The sequence below is a fragment of the Ipomoea nil genome, unplaced genomic scaffold, assembly GCF_001879475.1.
Source record: "Ipomoea nil cultivar Tokyo-kokei standard unplaced genomic scaffold, Asagao_1.1 scaffold3087, whole genome shotgun sequence".
Lineage (NCBI taxonomy): Eukaryota > Viridiplantae > Streptophyta > Magnoliopsida > Solanales > Convolvulaceae > Ipomoea > Ipomoea nil.
Window position 1 is genome coordinate 2,477,341 of NW_017619515.1, and position 24,743 is coordinate 2,502,083.

Consider the following 24,743-nt stretch of genomic DNA (forward strand, 5'->3'; position numbering starts at 1 on the left):
AATCTCACACCACTCGATAAAAAAGCCTATAATTATATGTTATTTGGAACCCATCAAGGGACGTGTTGAGTATAATATATAATATTCATATTGAATAAAATATTCTATAGGTCCAGTGAAAGACTTCATCGATTAAAAGAATATTGATAAGAATTAAATGCATGACTCCAAGACGTTAGTTTAGTGGATGTGAAATCTCACTTAAGACTTACTCCCAGTGACATAATGGGTCGGGGTTTGACATCTATCACGAACATTGAGAGTTTGGATTTGGATTGTGCTCTTTGTGCGTAGCAAAATTAAGTTTGCTAAATCAAACTTGTGACATTTAGATAGACACTCTTAAAAGAGGGGTATCGAAAGGGTATGCATATATTGACATTTGACCTTTCACTATTTGTTGCACTTATAAATGAAAAGTAATCACCAACTAATTCATTGCTATGGAAATTAAATAGTTTTCTGAATTATCTATTCTCTTATCCTGACACAATAAATAGCACCAAATTAAAGCTCAAATAATTCAATCACTCATCCAAAATGGAGTTGGAGGATGAGAAGAAGGATGGCAAGGTGAACAGCTCTTCCCAGCTTGCTTTCTGCATTAAATGGCCGCCGATCTCATCATCATCATCTCCTTCACCGCCTCCGCCGGAATCACTTTCCGGCGATGTAAAGCACGGCGGCGATGTAAAGCACGGTGGATGGAAAACCATGCCTTTCATCCTAGGTTTCTTTCTCTTCCTTCTTCCATATATTTCCCTTATCCTATGCCTCCTCCATGCCGCTATTTCTTATTGGATTGTATCGAATATTGTCAAACACTTGCTTCTATTTTTACCCCACACAATCAGATCATGCATAATTGTAGTTGGTAAAAAAAATACGGGTAATGATTGATACCTTAGACGTACTGTCTGCACTTGTTTTCACCGTACATAATACAACCAAGCTATGCATAATCATAGTTGGTACAAAAGATACAAGTTCCGATTAATACTTCAGAAAAATCTTTACATATTTGTCTAATTATATTTGACACAAAAGATATTCGTGCTAATTGACACCTTAGGAATATTGTCTGTACTTTTCTTTCACTGTACCTGATATAATCAAGTTATGCATAGTCGTAACTGATGCAAAAAGTACAAATACAGATTAATACTTCAGAAAATTCTTTAAATATTTGTCTCAACTTAAAGTCTTTTTTTTTTTTTTTTTTTTTTTTGCATAGTTATTATCTGTACAAAATATAAAATATTTGCCTCAACTTAAAGTTTTTAATTTTTTTTTTTTAAATTCTTGAGTGAAAAAGGTAAAGGCCCTGTTTGGTAAAATGGCTGTTAGCTGATAGTTGTTAACTGTTAGTTGATTGTGTTAATTAGAGGGTATAAATAGTTGATAACTTTAACTGATTATAAAAAAGTGTTTGGTAAATTAGCTGATAGCTGTTTAGTATAATTTTTTTTCTCAAAAAGCTAATTGAAAAAGTTACTTGGAATAGCTTTTTGAATTTTAGCATTTTTGAGTTGCAAAAAGCTAATTAACTAAACATTTCTATTGATATTTTAACTAAATCAAACAATTAATAGTGGTCAAATAAGCCAAAATTGACCTATAGGCCAATTTTTTACCAAACAGAGCCAAAATGTCTCGCTCTGATTCCCACTACATTTGACCCTAAGTCCTACGAAGATTGTAAAGGAATTAAATCACAGTGAATCAGTAACTCTTTAGGTGAAAAGATTAGTGTTTGGTGCTTACAAAGACAGAGTATATCAAATATAATTAACTTTTAATAAGTTGTGAGTGAAACATATCCATAAAGCATTAATTAAATTTGGATAGGAGTCGCCGTTGCCGTTGCCGTTTGGCTCGCCAACGAACGTTGTCATACGTTTGAGTGAAGTCATACGTTGTTTAATTGGTAATTGCTGACAGTGGTAAATTAAAGTATATATGCATAATGCATGCATCAATGGTGGTGTCATTAAGGGTGTGTTTGGTTGGAATATGGGAATCAAAATCGGAATAGGAATCAAATATTTGGCAATTGAAATGAATTTTTGTAAAAATATTTCGCATAATTGGTAATAATGTGAAATTAGAATGATTATCAATATTGATATTTGGTTAGATATGACCTTATAATCAGTATAAAAGTTTTAAATATACAAAAATAAAAAATCAATGCAATTGATCTTGATGATAAAGTGAGTAGACAATACAGTGAGAAAATAAATGAAGTGAGGAGGTGACGAAATGAGAGGGATCGGATAATGCTGAATTAATAGAATGAATACCTTATTGAAATTAAGTAATGAGTTCTGTAATTATTGGAGTAACTAATAATCAAATCTTGTATATATCTACGTTTTAAAAAGTTGTCAACCATATATGACTTTCATTACTTATGTCTAACCCATGAACCAAACAAACCCTAATTTTGTTTGTTTTGCAGGCAATGAGACGTTTGAGAGACTGGCGTCGTTTGGGCTAACGGCGAACTTCACGGTGTTCTTGCTCACAGTGTTTCACTTGAATATAGTCTCAGCTTCCAACATGATGAACATTTGGGCAAGCATTTCCAACTTCACGCCGTTAATTGGTGCCTTCATCTCTGATTCCTATATAGGCAAATTCTGGACCATTGCCATATCCTCCTTTGCTCAATTCCTGGTAAAACTCTTCTTTTAGACGCATTAAAATTCATTTTCTCTCACTTATATTATTAAAAATATTACCATTTACCATTCTGGTCGGGACTCTTTGTATCTTTATAAATACATATCTACATTATATACTTTATATAACCTAATGGTGATTAATAGTTGTGAACTAAAATATTAGTAGAGCTAATTTCACCAGAGGTTCTTTGTCTTTCCCAGACTATCGTTTTTGACATTTAACATTCCAAACTATTTTTTTTTTTTTGGACAATTTTAGTCATTCTCATGACTTTTTCTATTTTTAGTAAGGGCATTTTTGTCTTTTCATATTTTTCTTTTACTATTTTTCCAGTTTCAACCGTTTGAATTGGTTTATGACTTTAGGTAACCATATTTTTCAACCAGTTTTTAGTAAAGTCCTAAACCAATTAAACCGATTGAAACTGAAAAAATAACAAAAGAAAAATATGAAGAGACAAAAATACCCTTACTACAAATAGGAAAAGTCATGAGAATGACTAAAAGTGTCCAAAAAATAATAGTCCGTAATGTTAAATGACAAAAACGATAGTATTGCCACCAAAGACAAGGAATCTCTAGTGGAATTAACTCATATTGGTATTATAAAATTTTGAAACATGTAACCAACCTTAAACAAACACATGCATTATCCTAAGAATCATGGCAAAACAACAAATTGTGATTAATATTTAGGTGATTGGTCAAATCTATTGCAGAATTCATGGAATAATTGAGTATGAATATAGAAATATTAATTACCAAAGAAAGTGGAATATTATGCCCTGTTTGGCAACACAAGTTTTAGGAAATTGTATTTGCAGTACTTCAGAAATTGATAAATTTCTCCTCTCCACGAAAACCCACTTCTATAGAATACATTTGTCTTTTGTTTCACAAGATCGATGAGTTTAACCTGAGTACTAAACATTTAAACAAGCTAAGCGAACAACCATGTAGTTATGGTAATAACAAACAACCTTTCTTTTCTCCGATTAAAGTTGAATCTCTAACCCTCAAGAACCCCACATCCTGACCCGACAAAATATTTGGGAGGATGTAAATTACGGTGACTCAATGACACAAGAAATTTGTCCACTTTAAACATAATCTCTACAGTGTCGCTATCGAAGTTTAAGCTTTGGTCTCTTCTCTCAAATATACCTACTGAACCAGAGCTAAGTCCGGACTATAAACCACCTTTATAGTAGCTTATGTTGTTGCTATATATCCATTGACACTAAGTGGGACTTCACTTTTGACCATGTATAATAATGATACATTTTATAGTGATGAGTATACATTTGACTAGTTAATTAGTTGGACGGACCAATCTAGCTGAGTCATAAAATTTATTGTATGATTAGTCCTGTTTTATGCGCAATACACAAAAATATATATCTAATATTTATATTTTTTTTAAATAACAAACAAATAATCTTTTCTAATTAAAATCTATATGAAATCAAATTTATTTATTATATTAATCCAATATATAATGTCTACAAATATTATTATCATTAAAGAATAAAAAAAAAAATGTATGGTGGATGCATGTACATGGTAACAATAATGGAAAAGATAACGGAAGTTATAATGGTAGAGGTATTTTTGTCCCAAAAAATTATATAGTACAACTCTAAAAGCATAATGTACAAAATGATTAACACTAAAAAGTAAAAACAGCCTAAAAAGTCAATACTCCACTACCGGGGTTCAATCCTATGACCTTCGCCATAGAAATGTCATCTTAGCACAAGGTGTTTGGCATGTTTTTAGATTAGAATTAAAATTTGATATATATATATATATATATCTTTTTTTTTTTTTTTGAGATTATTTGGTGATATAAGTTGATTTTGTTGGTGTTTGTCATTTTCAATATAATTCAAATACTCATATGTTGTTGACAGGGAATGGTGACGTTGACCACCATAGCCTCCCGCCGGGGGATGCGTCCACCGCCATGCACGGCGGGCGGCAGTCCGCAATGCGAGGGCCCGACCCGTTCCCAGCTGGGCTATCTCATAATGGGGCTGGGCTTCCTGTCCATCGGCACCGGCGGAATACGGCCGTGCAGCATCCCGTTCGGCGTGGACCAGTTCGACTCGTCGACGCCGGAGGGACGGAAAGGCATCACCAGCTTCTTCAACTGGTACTACATGTCCTTCACGGTGGTGCTCATAATCTGCATGACGGTGGTGGTTTATATCCAGGACAATTTGAGCTGGGTGATCGGGTTCGGGATCCCCACCGGGCTCATGGTCATCGGGATCGGGCTATTCTTTCTCGGCATGCGCCGCTACGTTCGTGTGAAGCCGGAAGGGAGCGTCTTTTCCGGTGTAGCTCGGGTGGCGGTGGCGGCTTATAGGAAGCGCAGAGTTAGGCTCCCGGCGAATGATAGTGGCGCCGCCGCCGGTGTTTATTACAATCCGCCGCTGCCGCCCGGCTCCGCCGCTACTAAGCTTCCCCTCACCAAGGATTACGGGTATAGTAATATAATATAAATATATAATGCTTAGCTTTAATTCTAAACTATATATATTATTGATAATATTATATGGAATTGATAGTGTAAAGTAGACTAGTATACTAGATAGGTTGGGTTGTGTTTACACTATATTGGAATAGAGGTGATAGAAAGATGCTATATTCTTAATTATTTTTTTATTAGACCACAAAATGTTCTAAACGTGAGATATTAATTAAATCCATACTATATCCAGACTAGCTGTATTTTGAATTAGTTATAATTGATCAAGTACAAATAAAACGTAATGGAGATGATAAAAGGGTGAATGAGAAGTAGTCATGTTTCAAGTAGGTTGCCAATGTGATATTCTCTAGTTAGTTGGTATAGTTACCTTGGTTGATTGATTAAGATAGTACTCCGAGACAATTATGCAGCTTTATGTCTCCGGTGTAAGCATAAGCTAGCTAGCGAGCTAGACGAACTCTTCTTAGGGGGTAAATTGAACTGATTGATCGACTCTTGTAATTTAGGTTATGTAGTACTAATTGACCGACTCTTATAAGATAATATTGAAGTGATTGACGGACTCTTGTAAGATACGTTGAAGTGATTAACCAACTATTGTAAAGTAGGTCGAACTAATTGATGACTTGGCCACTCTTATAACATAAGTTGAACTGATTAACTGATCCTTATAAGATATATTATATACAGATTGATGGACTCAAACCTTGGTCATTTTTTCTAAATTAGACCAACGTAACTGAAGTGTCCATGCGGGCCAATTGACATTATTGTTATTTGGTGTTCTGCAGGTTCTTAAACAAAGCAGCGGTGGTAGTAATTGAAGAAGATTTGACCGGCGACGGAAAATGCAGAAACCGGTGGAGGCTATGCAGCATTCAAGAAACAGAAGAAGTGAAATGCATAGTGCGAGTAATCCCAATCTGGCCGGCCGGAATCGCCTGCTCGCTCGCCATAATTCAGCAGGGCACCTTCACAATCAACCAAGCTCTCCAAATGAACCGCCACCTCGGCCGCCGTTTCCAAATCCCGGCCGGCTCCCTCTTCGTCGTCTCCCTCCTCACCATCGCGGTCTTGCTCCCCTTCTACGACCGCGTCCTCGTCCCGTGGGCCCGGAAGCGCACGCGCGTCATCGGCGGCATCACCATCCTCCAGAGGATGGGCATCGGCCTGGCCTTCTCGATCCTCGCCATGGCGGTGTCGGGTTTCGTCGAGATCAAGCGACGCGCCGCCGCGAACGGCGGCGCGTCGCCCCTCTCCGTGGCGTGGCTGTTCCCGCAGCTCATGGTGATGGGCTTCGCCGAGGCGTTCAACATCCTGGGACAGATCGAGTTCTACAACAAGGAGTTCCCGGAGAACATGAACAGCATCGGAAACTCACTGGTCTCCGTCACGTGGGGCGTCGCCGGTTACGTGAGCACCATGCTGGTCAACACGGTGCACAAGACCACGGGGGTCCACGGCCGGCCGGACTGGCTAAACGACGACATTAACGCCGGCAGGCTGGAAAATTTCTACTTTGTTATCGCCGGCATGGGAGTCGTGAATTTAGTGTACTTTATGGTCGTTGCTCGGAGATACCGCTACAAGAGCAAAGTGTGGGTTGATGATGATGACGACAATGGCGATAATGGTGACCTAAAAGTGTAATAATAGTAGTGTGAATATTCGTGCTTTTAAACACATAATTAATAATAAAGAAAAGCATGAAGGTTAGGTTATGAAGAAATCTAGTTTATACTTTTGTGATGATTTTGTGACTTAATTGTAACTTTTTAATTTTACAATAATATTGATTAGATGAGTGATATAATATCTGAATTCAAATTTATTGACCAAAAATGAATATAACACATTAAGTATATATACACTATTAAATCATACCTTGCAATTCATGATTTTAAAAATAAATGGAGATGTAGACTGGCTAATTGGCTAATGGCATGACAACTATTGGTAAGTGAAGCTGACATGGGGGCCGGGATTTTTATTCACGGAGAATGGTGGTCAGTCAATCTATGAGGCAGTCCCATAAGTCAATCTTATCCACGGAGAATGGTGGTCAGTCAATCTATGAGGTAGTCCCATATATAAGTCAACTTTATTCACGGAGAATGGTGGTCAGTCAATCTATGAGGCAGTCCCATAAGTCAACTTTATTCACGGAGAATGGTGGTCAATCAATCTATGAGGTAGTCTCATAAGTCAACGCATTAGTCCTAGCCTATATCTGTTATGCAACCTTGGCAAGGTTAGACTTCTCTCTACTGACCTATCAAATCATGTAAGTATCTCCAGACTTGTTTTTCTTGGTTTTATTGCACGAAGTATTAGGTTAGTTAGGTTGTCATATAACTCCATCATATATAATAATTAAACTATATCAAATAGACTAATTGTGAGTTCCAAGCATTAGAAATGAGTGCATTAAGGATACATGATCGAACCTTGATACTCGTAGTGTGAGAGTAGTAACAATACACTCAATGTATGTGGTGGGCTCCATGTGAGCACACCAGACACTAGTCCTCTCACCTAATAGATCGCTGAGTCACTCTGATTTACCACCACTACAAAGCTAATCACGAAGAAATATGAAGACTTAGGGTAAGAGATTTTGCCTTTTGTAGGCAAGAAATGAGTGCACAATTCTTGTGCTACCTTTGTAAACCTTGGGGAATGACATTGATTCATGATTATATATATATTGATTTTGGTGATATATCACTCTTAAGATCATGCTTTCATTACACATCTTTTTTATTTCTTCATCTATCAGCCTAAATATATTTCTTGTTTGCAAAATTGTTGCAACAATATAACGTCCACATCCATTCCTCATTATTTATATATTTCTCTTGTTCTTGGATCTTATTTTCTTTCTCATATTAATTATAGATTAAAAAAAAACAAAAAAAAAAACAAAAAAAAAAAAACAAAAATCAAAAAAAAAAAAAACAAAAAACAAAAAACAAAAAAAAAAAAAAAAAAAAAACAAAAAATTCATTATCCAACTCTATATAAGAGTGTTTATTGGTCTTCTCAATCTAAATAAGCTATGAACAACCCATACTAATTTACTTTATGATAGTCCATTAAAGTAGTGAACTCACGTGTAAATCAATTTTTTTTTTTTTCATTCCTAGTATTTTCAGTCATAATTAATTTTGGGGAAAAAATATTGTGCAAATGGATTACAGCTTGCTAGGTGTTAGGTTATTGTCTGCTGTCGAATGATTATTGATAAATTATTAATCCAATCACAGGCAAAATTAATGACTTTATTAATCAACTTATTCCTACTTTTGGTATCCCATGTATATTAGTGTTAATTGGGCTACACTAATTTTAGTGTGTGGATATGAGCAAGTGAGCAACATTGCAGTCCCATTTAGGCATTTACTGGGGAAAAAAAAAAAAAAAAAAAATTATGCCCTTAGAGGTACTTTGGTTAGTTTTCGGGTGATGGTCATATTTGGTAAATTTTTTTGTTTTGTTTTGAATACTATTGACTGGCCTCCACTAAAACTAGAACTCATAACCTCTCATTTGAGAAAGTCACTTCATGCTGTTTAACCACAAGGTCTTTGGCATCATATTTAGTAATTTAGTTGGCTTATCAGATAATTTTTTGATTTATTTGATCACTATTAGTTGTTTGACTTGGTTAAACATTCAATATAAGTATTTGATTAATTAGTTTTTTTTTTTAACAATTTATTGCTCCAAAATGCTAAAATTCAAAAATTTGCTCAAAGCAACTTTTTCGATCAATTTTTTGAAAAAGTCATTTTGCATGTAATCAGCTAACAACTAATTTATCAAATATATTTCTACAATCAGCTAATGTTATCAACTACTCAAACTCACTAACCTAATCAGCTAATAGCTAACAGCTAATTAACAACTATTTACCAAACACTCCCAATATATTGCACCCAAAAACAAATTACCGAATGGCAATCACGTGTGGAGTTTCGCCCTTTTGTACTCTTGTAGGGGTAGCTCCTTTTGAATTGGACACCAAGTATTGGTCATCTTACTTAAGAAGTTAATTTTACCCTTTCATTGGGGTGACTCATTGTGATCACCAGGTATTGGTCCACCCATTTAAGAAGTCAATTTTATCCTCCTTATAGACACCAGATACTAATTATTCCCGCTTTTAATTCCTTTATAACTTTTATAGGGTCCCCATGAATTTTGCACCAAGTAAAAAAATAATATAAAAAAGTTGACCATGATAAAAGGCGTATCTCACATAATGGTGTAACTGTTGTTCTAGGGTGGGATAATGATATATATTTACATTTTGCTTTTTTGGCAACCATGACTTTTTGTTACTATAATCATTGTTGGTTGAAGGTGTATATCATCTAAGTAATCACACGTTTTATATTTTGAATAATGGAATTAGTGTCGGAGTTACATATGTATATATCAGTAGTTTCAATTGAGACCACTCAAATTATTATTATTATATTTTTAATTTTGAAATAAGATCAAATAGATTATCAAGTTATACGCAAATTTGTAATTGAATTATCCAATTAAAAAAATAATTGCAATTAGATTTTTGAATAATTTAAAATCGTACAATTAAACATAAAATGATATGTAGTGTTCTCAAAAAAAAAAAAAAAAAAAAAAGACATGCAGTGTTAGTTTTTAGTTGACGTGATGGTAACCTTTTAAAATTAATTTGTAATAGATTCTAATAATTTTAAATAAATAAAAATTAAAATTAAATCTCCCACACCACCTCACCCTGGCCACGAAGAATTGGCCTTCATCTCTAAGTAATTTATTTGACTCAATTGCAATTTCGAGTATAATTTCATGACTCATTTTATCTTTATTTAATTTTTTTATTTGTCAGATATTATTAGGTGTATGTACATATATATATCGAAAGCTTTTAAAAATTACACCAATAAAATTAATATAATTGGATTAATATATAATGAAAGTTTGAACATGACAAAAAGGGTATCTCAGATAATGGCGTAATTGTTGTTCCATGGTGAGATAATGATATCTACACTTTGCTTTTTTGGCAACAATGACTTTTATCTAATCATTATTGGTTGAAAATTTATATTATCTAAGTAATCACATATTTTGATATTTTGTATAATGGAGAAAATGGAGTATGAATTAATACGAAAATTATAAGATGCTGATATGTAATTTGTTGATTTATATCAAATAGAAAAAAAAATGTTAAATAAGTCATTTTCTTATACAAATAACTAGTATTTTCATCTGTGCGTTGCATGGAATAGATTTATTATAATACTTTAAAAATATTTGAATCGATAAATAAATATAAATTATAACAACGAAATGCAGTTAATGAAATGGGTTGTATCGATTATGTTCTCTAATGTTATCCTTGCTTGAACTTGAGTAAATAATTACTCAATTACCCGTGCGATGCGTGTGCGATGTGTGTGTCAGGGGCCAAGGCCTTATATGTGCCTTGCATGCACAAGTCATATGCCCTTTTTTCCAAGACAAGGGCATATGCCATTAGGCGTAAGGGCATTTGGCACATCTCAAAAACTTCCTTTTAAACATGAGTATTAGTGGGAGATATAATTCACTTTCTAATTATTGTAGGTGGTATGTTAATTATGCCCATCTTCCAAGCCCAACTTTCAAGGGCATGGTACCATAAATAAAAAAAAAAAAAAGGCATATACCACCAACTTCTGTGATGTCCTAAGTGGGGGAATGATATATTTCACCATTTCATTCATATTGAAAACTTTGATTGGAACATTTATTGGCTTAGCGGTGCACTCAACAAGGTGGCCCAGATGGTGGCCCAAGTTGACTTTTATACTTGGACCCCTGGTGGCTCCACACCCCATCAACAGGACATTGCGGTTTCTTCTGATAGGGATGTGCATTGGCATCACTCGGCGGTAAGACGTTTTCTACTTTCACACATATTTTATAATAACTTGACACTTTGGTGCCACTTTTTATGCTAATTGCTTGTATTTAAACTAATTATACTAATCATTTGCATGATATCTGTATATTACTCATTCGGATATCTGCCGGCCATAATAGAGATGTTTTAGATAGGACATTTGATCTTTCTTTTTTATTCGGGGGATTTTGTCTGTTTCTTGCAAACTTTTTGATCTATAACCTTTTTTCCACTACATTAACGTTCAACTTTTTCCGTTTTAGTAGTTATTGATGCCTTATTTCTTTTGGCATCAATTTTGCTTGGTAGAATTAATACATGACACACTAGTGAGCTGTATAGACCTTTCATTGCGTTGATGCGCTTACATTGATCTGTCTTGCGAGATAGGATTGCTTCCGCTATGTTTCCCTAGCTTATAGGGTTATGACCACTAGTCTTGGTCCATTTTTCCTTTGAATCCATACGGTCAGGCTCCCTGCCATTTCTTTCTTTTCTAGTAGGGGGCACACTTGTACTTGTTTTTACATTTGTTTCTACTTTTTACCTCATCTCGCGTTTTGAGAGAAAGATGATATGATGGTCGTGCTATCTTGCTTGACTTTGTCACTTTGTCAGGTATTTCATTATTTTAAATATTTTTCTATATTACTTATTATATGGAATTAATTTCAAAATGTGTCGTCACAGAAATTAAAATTAATATCTATATTTAATTTCTTACATTGTAGCTTAGTTTGACAATAGTTTTGAGGCGAGTCGGTGATGCTGAGAACGGCATATTGAGGTATTCATACAATATCGTCGTTTTTGTTCTTCTAGCACTCAGCTATGCCTCTCTTGCCATAGTAGGAGGTCATCATGTTGGACTGCTCGCACATATCCTTTGGAGGTGGTAAGATTAGGGCGTAGTGTTGAGTATATTTTTAGTCAATCTGTTCTTATGATGTTGGTGCCGACAGTTCCTAGCATAAGTAAATTGAATGAATGGATATTTTTATGTTTTAGTATTCAGGCATTAAGATACCTGTGCGATGTGCGTGCAATGCGCGTGCGAAGCACGAATAAAATTTTTTATTATATATTTAGATAATAAAATTAAAGATGAAATTATAAACCATTCTAATGTTGAACCAACTTCGGAGCCCATAAAAGCTTAATAGTGTAGGAGTCTTTTGGACGGAAAGTTAAAATGGAGAATTTTGTTTTTATATATAGTATAGATTTGATCACTGAATAAAAAAAAAAAAGTGCATAATTAAATCATTTAGTGTTAATAAAAATTGTGCAATTGCCATTATTTACAAATAAACAATAAGTTTAATTTTCGGTAACCTTTTCCTATGACATGCCACTTTAAAAATAAAATAATATATTTTTAAAAATATTTTAACAAATATAACATATTAACTTTTAAAAATTATAAAATAAGGAGGCGGCACAAGAAGCAGCCACCGCCTCCTTCGTCAAAGGAGGAGGCCACCGCATGGGCCACCTCCATTGTGACTATGGATGAAGGGCGCAATCCCTCCGCTAATCTGGGGGGAAGAAATTTATTAGGACTATGTTATCCATATTAGACTAGGACTATATTATTCGTGTTAGACTAAGATTCTATCTAGTACCTATATATCCGCCCTGTACTCTCAAACACAATTATATTCTCATCAAATTCAAGGATAGTAGTAAGTAAGTGGGAGTTACTAATACAATTATAAAATGAAAGTTTTTAAAAAATAATAATAGTAATAATTTTAAATTAGAGTGACAATATTGTAATCAATTACAAAGAGTAAATACCCAAAATGGTCCCTCGACTATAACTAAATTCACAAATTGGTCCTCGGCTTTCAATTTCAACCAATTAAGTCCTTAACTTTGTAATTTTAACACAATTTGGTCTTCTGTCTATTTGACTGTTTGTTGATTGTGATTTTTGAGGATATATATGTAATTTCATGGCCCATCGTCAGTTTTTTAAGGTTCTGGTTGCATTTTCAGACCGCACTGTTACATTTGAATCCACTGCCAAAAGCAATTTACCAAATTCGGTCGTCTTTCTTCATCCTCCCTTTGGATTCAATGTAGTTGAGTTCGTACCAGAGCGAAGAAGACGACGTGTTTCTGAACCACTGCAACGTCATCCTGGAGGCCTCCACGTGCTCCGACGAGAGCTGAAGGTTCTTCTGGAAATCGTCGATCACGGTCAACAAACGGTCAAATAGATGAAGGACCAAATCGTGTCAAAATTACAAAGTTAAGAACTTAATTGATTGAAATTGAAAGTCGAGGACCAATTTGTGAATTTAGCTATAATCGAGGGACCATTTTGAGTATTTACTCAATTACAAAGAAGTGGATAATGCTTTATTGAAATACACATTATCCCTTCACTCCATTTTTAATCACACGTACAATTATCAATCAAGAGACATGATAAAATCACTTACTGCGCATGCGCACATATATGTACTAGTAAAAATGTGACCAAAAAGTGGTTAAGTGGTCGGAGTATAACTCTTGTACTTAAAGATTGCGAGTTAGATTTTTATCAGTGGTCCTATTTGGTAAAATAGTTAGTCTATCAGTCAATTTTGACTTATTTGACAACTATTAATTGTTTGATTTGGTTAAAAAATCAAGAAATAAGGTTCAAATTGGCCATTGAACATAACCTGAAAATGCAATTAGGCCACTGAACGAAAAAAGTGCAATTAGGCTATTGAACACTCTAAATGTATGCAATTTCACTTGATAGCAGGTTACCATCAATTTTAGAAGGTTACCTTCTTACATGGCAGCTGAGTTGTCATTTTTAATAAGTTTTAATAATAAATTTAAAAGAAAAAAATGACGGGGTGGCCGGCGTTTTATTTATTTTATTTCAATTTTTTTAAATTTATTAAAAATTATTAAAAATGCCAACTCAACTGCCACGTAAGCAGGTAACCTGCTATCCGGTGAAATTGCATACATTTAGAGTGTTCAGTGGCCTAATTGCACGTTTTTGGAGTGTTCAGTGGCCTAATTGCATTTTCAGGTTACGTTCAGGGGCCAATTTGAACCTTATTCCAAAAATCAATATAAATGTTTGGTTAATTAACTTTTTGCAACTTCAAAATGCTAAAATTACAAAAGTTGCTCAAAACAACTTTTTAAATTAGCTTTTTGAGAAAAGAAATTATACCAAACAGCTAACAATTGATTTACCAAACACATTTTACAATCAACTAATGTTGTCAACTAGTTATACCCTCTAATTAACTCAATCAACTAACAGCTAACAGCTATCAACTCACAACCATTTACGAAACAGGGCCAATATATTTTCGATCGAGTCACGGGGTCTTAACTTTCTAGTACAATTTATCTCTCATCGTGATTTGTGAGCTATTACATAGAAATAGAGTTTATCCAATACATATTCTTATATAATAGACTCGTGGTTACAGGTTATCTTAAAAATAGAAAAAAAAAAAAAAATTGCACACAGTACCAATTGTGGAGTTTACTGCACCACTAAACACCAATAATATTCTTCACATAACAATATAATCATAGGAATTAAGATTGGATTAGGATAAGATTGATGCTGTTATGGAACATTCAGACCGATCACTTAGAAATAGAATATGTTTGGTAACCATCGTGGACTCTAATGCGTTTCAGATGATTGATTCAACGACTAAACCGATTATATTATCCGTCTGAGACAATTGACTGCAGCTTGATTATGATTTTAATATATTAAGAATATATATTGTATTCAGAGAAAGTATATTATTTTGTACAATATATATACAATACAAGAATAATGTATGTATTTTTTGTTACGGTTTACAGTCTTCACAGCACTGTGTGGACCATTTTATTGGGTGTATCTTGGGTTTCCATCATAGGACACAGTGACTAATTTCCTCGTTGGATTATAGACATCTCTTTTGGATAGGACATCTGACCTGGAGATTTAAGACTATCCCATATCCAAAGCTAAGGATCGAACCCTTGACAACATTTGATTAAAGATGAATGAGTCTTTTCCATTCAACCACACCTCCGAAGTAAAGTGTGTGGGGACCATGCTTCACACAATAATTTGCCATAATTAAATGCACAAATTAAAAGTCGAAAATTTGGTCAACCATCATTAAACTACATAAATTTACCCAAAATTTGGATACGTTAAAGCAAGATAATTAACTTTTGGATAACACTTGCGTGAGACTGTCTCATGATTCTTTATTTGTGATGCGGGTAGGGTCATTATGCAAATGTAATACAGTATTACTTTTTTCATCAAAAATATTATATTTTCTTAATGTTGCACTTATAAAAGAAAATGTAATACTTTTAATGAAAAATATAATATAGTTTTACATCAAAATGTAAAAGTATTACATTTGCTAGTATAAGTAGTATCTGTTCAAACATACTTTCTCATCATCTGAGCACAAAGAGTCAACAACACCTCCTCTGAGATTCAATCTCATGACCTCCGACATGGGAGAGGTCACTACATGCTATCTGAGCACAATGTGCTTGGCTATTCATAATTTAGGGTGTGTTTGGTTCGCACATATGAATCGGAATCGGAATGAGTATCAAATACTTGGTAATAGTAATGAGTTTTGATGAAAGTATTTACCATGTTTGGTAGTAGGGTGGAATGGGAATGGTTACTAATAGTAGTGCTTGAGAATGAATAAGGGAATGAAACCCTTATTGTATTTAGGTATGAGTTTTTCAATTGATGGGGTATTCGAAACCCATAATACTGTTCTAAAAACCTATCAACCAAACAACAACAATCACTTTCATACTCATTCCTATGGGCAAAACCCACCAACCAAACACACCCTTAGTATTACATTTGCTAGTATAAGAATTACATTTTATCTTGAGATGACTCGTCTCACGAACAAAATTCCGTGAGACAGCCTCACACAAGTTTTCACCTTAATTTTTTGAAATTTTTTTTATAAAATTATCTTGATCAGATCAATCTTTACTATTTTATTCCTAACTGAATAATCCCTATCGCATGTTACAAGTGTCTTGTTAGCGTAACAATATTATAGTTACAATCTCACCAAACTTTTAAAATTACTAACACAATTCACTATATGCTCTATATGAGCGTCATCAGTTTGATTTTTACCAATACCCTTTTCGATTAAGTCTGGTGCATATGATAGATCTTCTTAATATATTTTACTTCTTATGTATGGTTTGCAGCCTATTACAAAAAAAAAAAAACATAATTATCTTCTTTTTTGTAATTTCAAACTATTACACCTATAAAATTTATTTAATGTATACCTCATATAGATTAATAAATGTATTATCACTAACATTTCAAATTTTAATCATGAAAATTCATATTTTGATAAACTTTTAATTTAGGGAATTTTTAAATGTACTAACTTTCCTGTCAGCTATCGTTACTTTTTAGAACATTCTAGTTTCTATTGCGGAATGATTTTTTCAAAAAGAAGACACGAAAATGAAATGTGGAAAGTCCAATCCGGAAGTGGAATACGGTATGATAAGACAATGATCGGATGCCTCGCAAATTATTATTATCGTCATGTTTGATAAAATAGTTAATTTACAAGTTAATTTTAAGTTATTTGATCACTATTAGCTATTTGATTTAGTTAAAAAAATCAATATAAATTTTTAGTTAATTAGTTTTTTGTAACTTAAAAATGCTAAAATTTTAAAAGTTGTTCAAAGTAACTTTTTCAATTAACTTTTTGAGAAAAAAATTATACCAAATAGCTATCATCAACAGTTAATTTACCAAACACCTTTCTACAATCAGCTAATGTTATCAACTAGTTATATCTCTAATTAACTCAATCAGCTAACAGCTAACAGCTAACAGCCATTTACCAAACAGGGCCTATATGAATCATGGTTCATACAGTTTGTTTAGACCATAAAAAGGTACTTATAATTTTAATATATTAAAAGTATATTATTTGTATATTGAATGTACATTATACAAAATAATATACTTTTAGTATTCAAATAATGTATTTTTTTTAAATACAAGGTACATTTTTTTTAATATATTAAAAGTACATTATTTGTGTACTTAATGCATATTATTTGATAATGTATAAAATAATGTACTTTTGGTACTCAAATAATATACTTTATATACATAAATAATGTATTTTTTATTTATGGTCTACACAATAATAATTGCGGATGGCGTTATTGGGCCATTTAGATTTGGGCCGTTAAAAGGACGTTGATTTGTATTACATCCCGTTATAGCCCAATGGGCTCACAGACCAAAAGTACATGGGCTGCGCAACATGTTCACATTATTCTTCATTAAAGCCCAACCGATAGTAGTACAATGTTTCTTCTCCAAAATAAAATATTTTCACTACTTAACTACTTAAGTAATGTAGTTTTTATTTATGGTCACACAATAATGATTGACCATTGTTCATGTAATAAGATGAAGCTCTGATATATACAGAGTATAAGATTATTTTTAGTGTACTATATATTTATTTTGACTTATAATACACTAAAAGTGACTATTGAGTATGTTAAAAATTAACTTGTACAAAATATAATTAGCATACTAAAAATGACTTGCGGTATACTAAAAATAATATCTTAGTCCACTTTACAAGGTGGGCTCTGAGATACATGATATAATTTTTCAGAGTTAGACATGACAATTTGTGACATGACATGAAACCAAACACGAAAGTAACGAATTAGTATTTAGTCTTAATATGTCCCGGATTAGAGGAAATTTCAATTTTGGTCATATGACTATAGGGGTCTTGTTAATTTTAGTCCCTGATTTTCAAAAGTGTTAATTTAGTACCTTAACTATGCAATTTTTGTCAATTTTGGTCACTCCGAGCAAATTGCCGGTCAAATTTTGTCGGAAAATTTTAATAATTAAAATAATAAGGGTATTTTGGTCGTTTCATGCCTCTTTTCTTTTTCTCCGGCAAGTCCATCCCTTTCTCTCCTGTTTCCGGCGTTCTTTCTCCCAGTAAACCCTATCTTTAATATCATCAAGCCTCCTTTCCCCATCATCTTAGTTCATTTCTTTCGTCGGAAACGGGAGAGGAAGGGATGGACTCGCCTGGGAAGAAGAAAAGAGACGTGAAATGATCAAAATACCGTCATTATTTTAACAATTAAAATTTTCCGGCGAAATTTGGCCGGTAATTTGGCCGGAGTGACCAAAATTGACAAAAGTTACATAGTTAAGATACTAAATTGACACTTTTAAAAGTCAGAGATTGAAATTAACAACACCCCTATAGTCATAGGACCAAAATTGAAATTTCCTCTCCCGGATTATTAACACATTGACTAATTAAGAACTTGTTAAAGTTCGTGTCTTAGTGAGCCAACCCATTTAACATGTCTATACAAGCATTAGTTATGAATTTTAGATATTGTTTTATCATTTTCAGGGACAGAGCCAGAAATTCGATTGGGGGTGGGGGGGGGGGGGGTGGGGGGGAAGAAGTAGAACGGATTCATAATTTTTTTTTTCAATAAAAGCGAAACATTAAAACAAAAGATATAATTTTAAAAAAAATTACCTAAGATTTTTTTTTTTTTTTTTTATAACCATTACCTAAGAAATATAGTTGTAAATATTGTTGGATATGTAGGCGAAAAATAAAACACATCGAAACTTTATAAAAATATTCATAACAAAATATGAAACATAATTAATTTGATAAAATAATTCGAATAGAAAACACATTATAAATTACACATCTCACTATTAATATAAAAGAATATGTGTGTGTGTGTGTTAAATATTAAAAAAGTGGCTATGTTGAAGCGATAGGGGAAGGACTCAAAAATACATAAAATACATTAATGCAAAGATTTGAACCCAAGGCCTTTCTTATTTCCAAACTAGGGGGGTGCATCGATCGGTTCGGTTCGGTTCGGGTGGGCGGATGGGCAACCCTTTCGGATTTCAGATATTATTATGTAAACCCTATTTCATTTTATAATTTAAGAAATCTATTCGGTTTTACTAAATATCGGTTGGGGTCGGTTCGGTCGGATATCCGAATTAATTTCGGATTGTAGGATATTAATGAAATTAAAGAAATAACTAAAAAATTGAACAAAACACTTTAAATATAAAAAGTTAATAAAATATTACAAAATTACATGCAATGCAAAAATGACTTTTCCAGTCAATTGTGAATCTGCAATATTACACATACATGCAATTACAGATTACTCTAACTGCAATTACATTCCAAAAAACTACTGAATATGCAATTAAGTAAATAAATTGTCCTTGCAATTACATGCAAAAAAAGTACTGAATATTTCAATGTAGTTCCTAGTCTTCCTAGTTCTTATTGTTCTTCATCTTCCTGTAAACACTCAAAACTTAAGCAAAGTTAGCAATAAGCCAAATAGCAAAAATAACCATAGCATTATTGAGCAACAGAATATAATTAGACAATTATAAACTTGGCTCAGTAAGCTTTTTATCCATATCAAAGTTAGGATTAAGGGGAAATTGCTACAACATCCCCATGAGGATGGAGCAACATACCAGCTTAATCCCTTATTATTCAAAGCATTGGTGGAAGATTTCATCATGGCCACAATATAATAAAAGTATAAAACATAATAAAATAGTAAAATGTGTCAACTTATCAACAATGTAACAACTTACAATGGCAATTGGCAGCAACTAATTAAATTAGTTACCAAGCCAGCTGCAAGCAAGCCTCACGAATAACAGGCAAACAGACCTAAAGTATAAAGTACATTCAAACAGAAACAGCAGTATAAAGTATAAAGTACAAAGCATAGCATTACAGGAATTGTAGCAAGTGTAGAACCACCACTCCTTCCAGTTCCACTGCCACCATCAGTACCAATTTCTGCAACAACAAAAAATTAGAATAGAATGTAAAAATTATAAGGAAATAACAAATTGTAAAAAAAAAATTAGAATAGACTGTGTTACCTTGTTCAAATCTCTCTAATTCCTCCAGATTTTCCTCAATTGATAAGGGGGTATTTGGTAGCCTAAGCCAATCCTGAGTACAGACCAAAGCTTCCACAATTTTAGGAGTTAATGAACTCCTAAAAGGATCCAAAACCCTCCCAGATGTACTGAAGGCAGATTCTGAGGCAACAGTAGATATTGGTATAGCTAAAACATCCCTAGCTATCTTAGAAAGGATAGGAAACCTTTCAGCATTCAACTTCCACCATCTAAGTATGTCAAAAGAAGTTTCCTCTTCAACTATTGCCTCAGCAAGGTAAATTTTTAACTCAGTTTTTTTCATTCCCCCACTCTCCAATCTTTGTTTCTTAATCTGTGACTTTAACAAATGTTGGGGCCTCCCAACTGTAGACTGTGAAAAATCAGTAGGAGTACTGACAGAACCAGTAGTGGAAGAAGCAGGAGTAGAGGCAGGAGTAGAGGCAACATAATCATTAAACAACTCTTTCAAGGCTGCAATCACTTTCTCATAGTAGGGTTTACCTTTTACCTCACCATACATGTGATTCATCTGTGTTGCCATGTACTCTAACTTGTCTCTGGGGTCTAGAATGTTTGCAAAGAATATCATCAAGTTCATTTTATCTATATCCCCCCAATATTTCTCAAATTTAGCCTTCATATTTTCTCCCATCAGTTTCACAGACCCTCCAGCTTCCACCATTCCATTCAAGATGCAGTATAAATCAGAAATTTCAGAAAAGAAAGTGTTAGAAGTGACATATGAAGAACCAGAAATTCTTATTGTCATTTCATAAAAACATTTCAAGATCTCCACCAAACTCTTCACAGACTCCCAATTAAGAAAATTAGGAACAGAATCAGACAAATCTGATTTGAAGGAACTATCACTTTCTTCAAGTGACTCAAACACTTTCTCATATGTAATTGCAGATTGTAACATAAGATATGTAGAGTTCCATCTGGTTGGAACATCTAGACATAAAGAAGATTTCTGTTCAATCCCATTCCACTCAGCCAAGTCCCTAAATTTCTTAAGTCTAGAAGGTGAACTCCTCACATATCTTACAGCCTCCCTTACCTTCTTCACAGAAGCATCACATTGTTTCAGGCCATCTTGGACAACAAGGTTCAGAATATGGGCAATACATTTCATGTGAATATACTTGCCATTCACAGTAGATGTTCCCCAAGACATCAATTTCTTTTTTAAAAAACCTATAGCAGTGTCATTAGATGAAGCATTGTCTACTGTTATACTATACACATTCCTAATCCCCCAATCAAGCAAACAGGTTTCAAGGACTTTTGCAACAGACTCACCCTTATGTGATGTAATAGGGACAAATGAGATAATCTTCTTATGAAGCTTCCACTCTTCATCTATAAAATGGGCAGTCACTACCATGTAGTTAATTCTCTGAATAGAAGTCGAAGTGTCAGTTGTAATACTGACTCTTTGAGTGTTCCCTCTAAAAACACATTTCAACTTCAATCTTTCCTCTTCATAAATCAGATTGATGTCCCTACTAATTGTCCATCTAGATGGAATCTTAAACCTAGGACAAGCCACCATAATGAACTTCCTAAACCCTGGACCCTCCACAAATCTAAAAGGTAGTTCATCTATTATAATCATTTCAACCAAGGCCCTCCTAATAGCTTCCTGGTTAAAGACCCAAGTTCCTAACTCACCAACAGTAGGAGGAGATGCATCAGAATTTGTAATAGCTTGAAAGGTTAACAGTGATTGTCTAGTGTCTTTAGAGTGGGGGTTTTCAGACAGCTAAACATGTGGTTTCTCAAGGAGGTAATACCATGCTTTGTAGCTTGACATTGATAAATTTTGGCACAATATATACACTTGCCTTTGATAGTAACACCATTACTATCCTTAATTTTTTCATAATGATCCCACACTGGTGATCTGGACTCAACAATCTTCATCTTCTTCTCAGGAACTGTAGTAGTAGGTTGCACATTCTGTTGATTATTTGTGTCAACAGTTTGGGCTTCCACCACTGTAGACCCATCAATTGAAGATTTAGAAGGTTGACTTCCAGACTCTATGATATTTTCCATCTAAGTAAATGGAATACTATCAGTATAGTGGTCACCACAAAGTGGGAAACATATTGAACAAAATCAGATAGTCACAGACAACTAAGAGAACTAGAGAAATCCAGAATCAGAAGACAGGCACTTCATAACTTCATCATTTTTCTAAATTTCATAATTGGGACTTTAAGGAATTAACTATTAAGGGTCATACATCCATAAACTTATCGTAACATACAGGCATACAGGGATACAATCACAGTATCACATTAATCACACAAAGTGACAAAGAAATCCAGAAATCAGGAACCTGAAAACCTGAAGTGTACATTCATCATTTTACTGGATTTCACATTTGGTAGTTACAATTGGGGCTTCCACCATTTTCACCAACATAGGCAACATCCAACAGCCAACAGAGGTTAAGGACTTAGGGGCTTCCACAAACAATACAGACAAATCATACAATCACAACTAAGTGATTCTAAAAAATCACAGTCCATAGAATCATAGAAACCCTAATCAAAGTATCAAAAATTCACAAATAAGGGACAAATGACATGCAACCTGGAACTTCTCAACAGATTCACATTGTCACAGTCATCAGAATCATAGAATCACAACTAACAACAACGTATCACAATATATAACAGTATAATCTAAGTATGTCTAAGATTAGGGTTTAGAGATTACTTCGTTTCTCCAAACCAAACCCCCTAGAACAAAGGGCTTCAAATCCGTGAGACCATGACAACAATTACAATCCACCGCACCGGCCACCGGTCGTCCAGAATAGGGCTTCCACCGAACAATATTAGCTAGCTTCCACCGGAGACTCACACTCTCAGTCTCTAACTGAGCAAGTCTACAACTCTAGAAGAAACTCAGAGAGAACGAGAGAACTCAGAGTCTCACAGAGTCAGAGAACTGGAGAGTGGAGAAGAAAGAAGTAAGAACTAACTAGGGTTTCAGATTTCAGAGAAGAAAGACGAGACTCATGAGAGAACGAGTCTAGAGAGTTCTCAGAAGTCAGAAGAAAGACGAGGAAGCTGCGCAAATGACTAGGGTTTCCTTCTAAGGCAACATATATACACCGCTTACACGACGTCGTATACCTTAAGGTATACGAAGTCCTACCCTAATTCGGGTTGTCGGACGGGTTCGGGGGGATTTTGTAACCCCCAACCCGCCTCGTTCTAACCGGCTTTGTGGACTGTTCTCGGTTCGGGTATCCTTGTTCGGGTTCGGATTCCCTCAAAGGGCGTATATTTGGGTTCGGGTCGGTCGGTTTTTTCGGGTCGGTCGGTTTTTGCACAGCCCTATTCCAAACAATGCTCTACATACCAACTAATCTAACTTCTTACTTGTTGACATTTACTAATTTTTTTTATACTAATACTAAAATCTATACTATATATACATATATACATACAAATATTATATATGGGATGGGGGTAGGGTGAGGGGGGGCAGCTGCCCCCTTTGGCTCCGTCTTTGATCATTTTATGAATCTTATGGCCAAATTATGAAAAAAACTTGAGAAATGAAGGTGGGTTGCGTTATGATCCAATCAATCTACTGTTTTTTTTTTAACACTAACAAGTACTCCGTAACTCTTTTTTTAGAATCAAACTATGTCGATACAACTCAAATTCAATTAAAAATATGATACAAACACACAATTAACTACATCACAAAAGTTAATTAATTATAAATTCGACCAATACCTAAATATTAGTCAAGATATATGCATCAAAATAAGGAGTATCGACCAAACAAACAAGTTGTTAGCGTGCCACCTTTTGAACCAATTAACTATACTAAATCAAAGTGGAATCAAACTGTGATACCTATATATGCCCTACCTATTAGCTATCAGCAATTGTTATACATTGGACCATGCTCATACAGTATTGTGTGGGTCATGATCGTCGAATGAAAATGTAGTAAAATTAAAATGATATTTTAGTATTACTATAATGAAACTAGTGTGTCTGGACTCTAGAAAATGAAACTAAAAAACAGAACAAATTATTGTCAAATGAAAATGTAGTATAATTTAAATGATACTTTTGTGATACTATAATGAAACTAGTGTGTGTGAAAAATGAAACTAAAATTCAGAGTCATACAATAACATATATTATCAAATGAACATGAAGTGTAATTAAAATAATACTTCAGTATTACTATAATGAAACTAGTATTTGTGAAAAATGAAACAAAAAATAGAGCTCATGTAATAATGTGTATTGTCAAAGGAAACTGTAATATAATTAAAATGATACTTTGGTATTGTTATAATGAAACTAGTGTGTAAAACCTCTCTTCTGTCTCTCCAAACCTTGCCTCTTTTTTGGCCGCCGGCCTCTGGCTAGATTTGGACGAAGCTTTGACGGAGCTTTGTGTCGGCGGGTCCTTGGCCGGCCCTTTGTTTTTTAATTTTTTTTTTTTTTTTAGTTCTATAACTTCTACTGTCGATTCAACCACCAACCCTTCAATGAAATTGCGCAAATTCCAAAGTTTCAAAAGTTCAAGGATTCAATTATATCTGGATAA

The 24,743-nt window shown here is 34.0% G+C and overlaps 2 protein-coding genes across 2 annotated transcripts; one reads left to right on the top strand and one right to left on the bottom strand.

The window, feature by feature from the left end:
• The first annotated feature begins 465 nt into the window (after positions 1-465).
• On the top strand, positions 466-6,994 carry LOC109166065 (protein NRT1/ PTR FAMILY 2.13-like). The gene is made up of 4 exons (XM_019314954.1): positions 466-730; positions 2,462-2,679; positions 4,601-5,175; positions 5,976-6,994. The coding sequence occupies exons 1-4, from the start codon at positions 541-543 to the stop codon at positions 6,832-6,834; spliced, it is 1,842 nt and encodes a 613-aa protein (XP_019170499.1). The 5' UTR covers positions 466-540; the 3' UTR covers positions 6,835-6,994.
• A 13,479-nt stretch (positions 6,995-20,473) lies between these two features.
• Positions 20,474-22,208, bottom strand: LOC109166134 (zinc finger BED domain-containing protein RICESLEEPER 2-like). The gene is made up of 3 exons (XM_019315020.1): positions 21,995-22,208; positions 20,550-21,887; positions 20,474-20,517 (listed from the first exon to the last, which is right to left on the bottom strand). Exons 1-3 carry the CDS (start codon positions 22,206-22,208, stop codon positions 20,474-20,476), a joined length of 1,596 nt encoding a protein of 531 aa, XP_019170565.1.
• Positions 22,209-24,743: the final 2,535 nt, after the last annotated feature.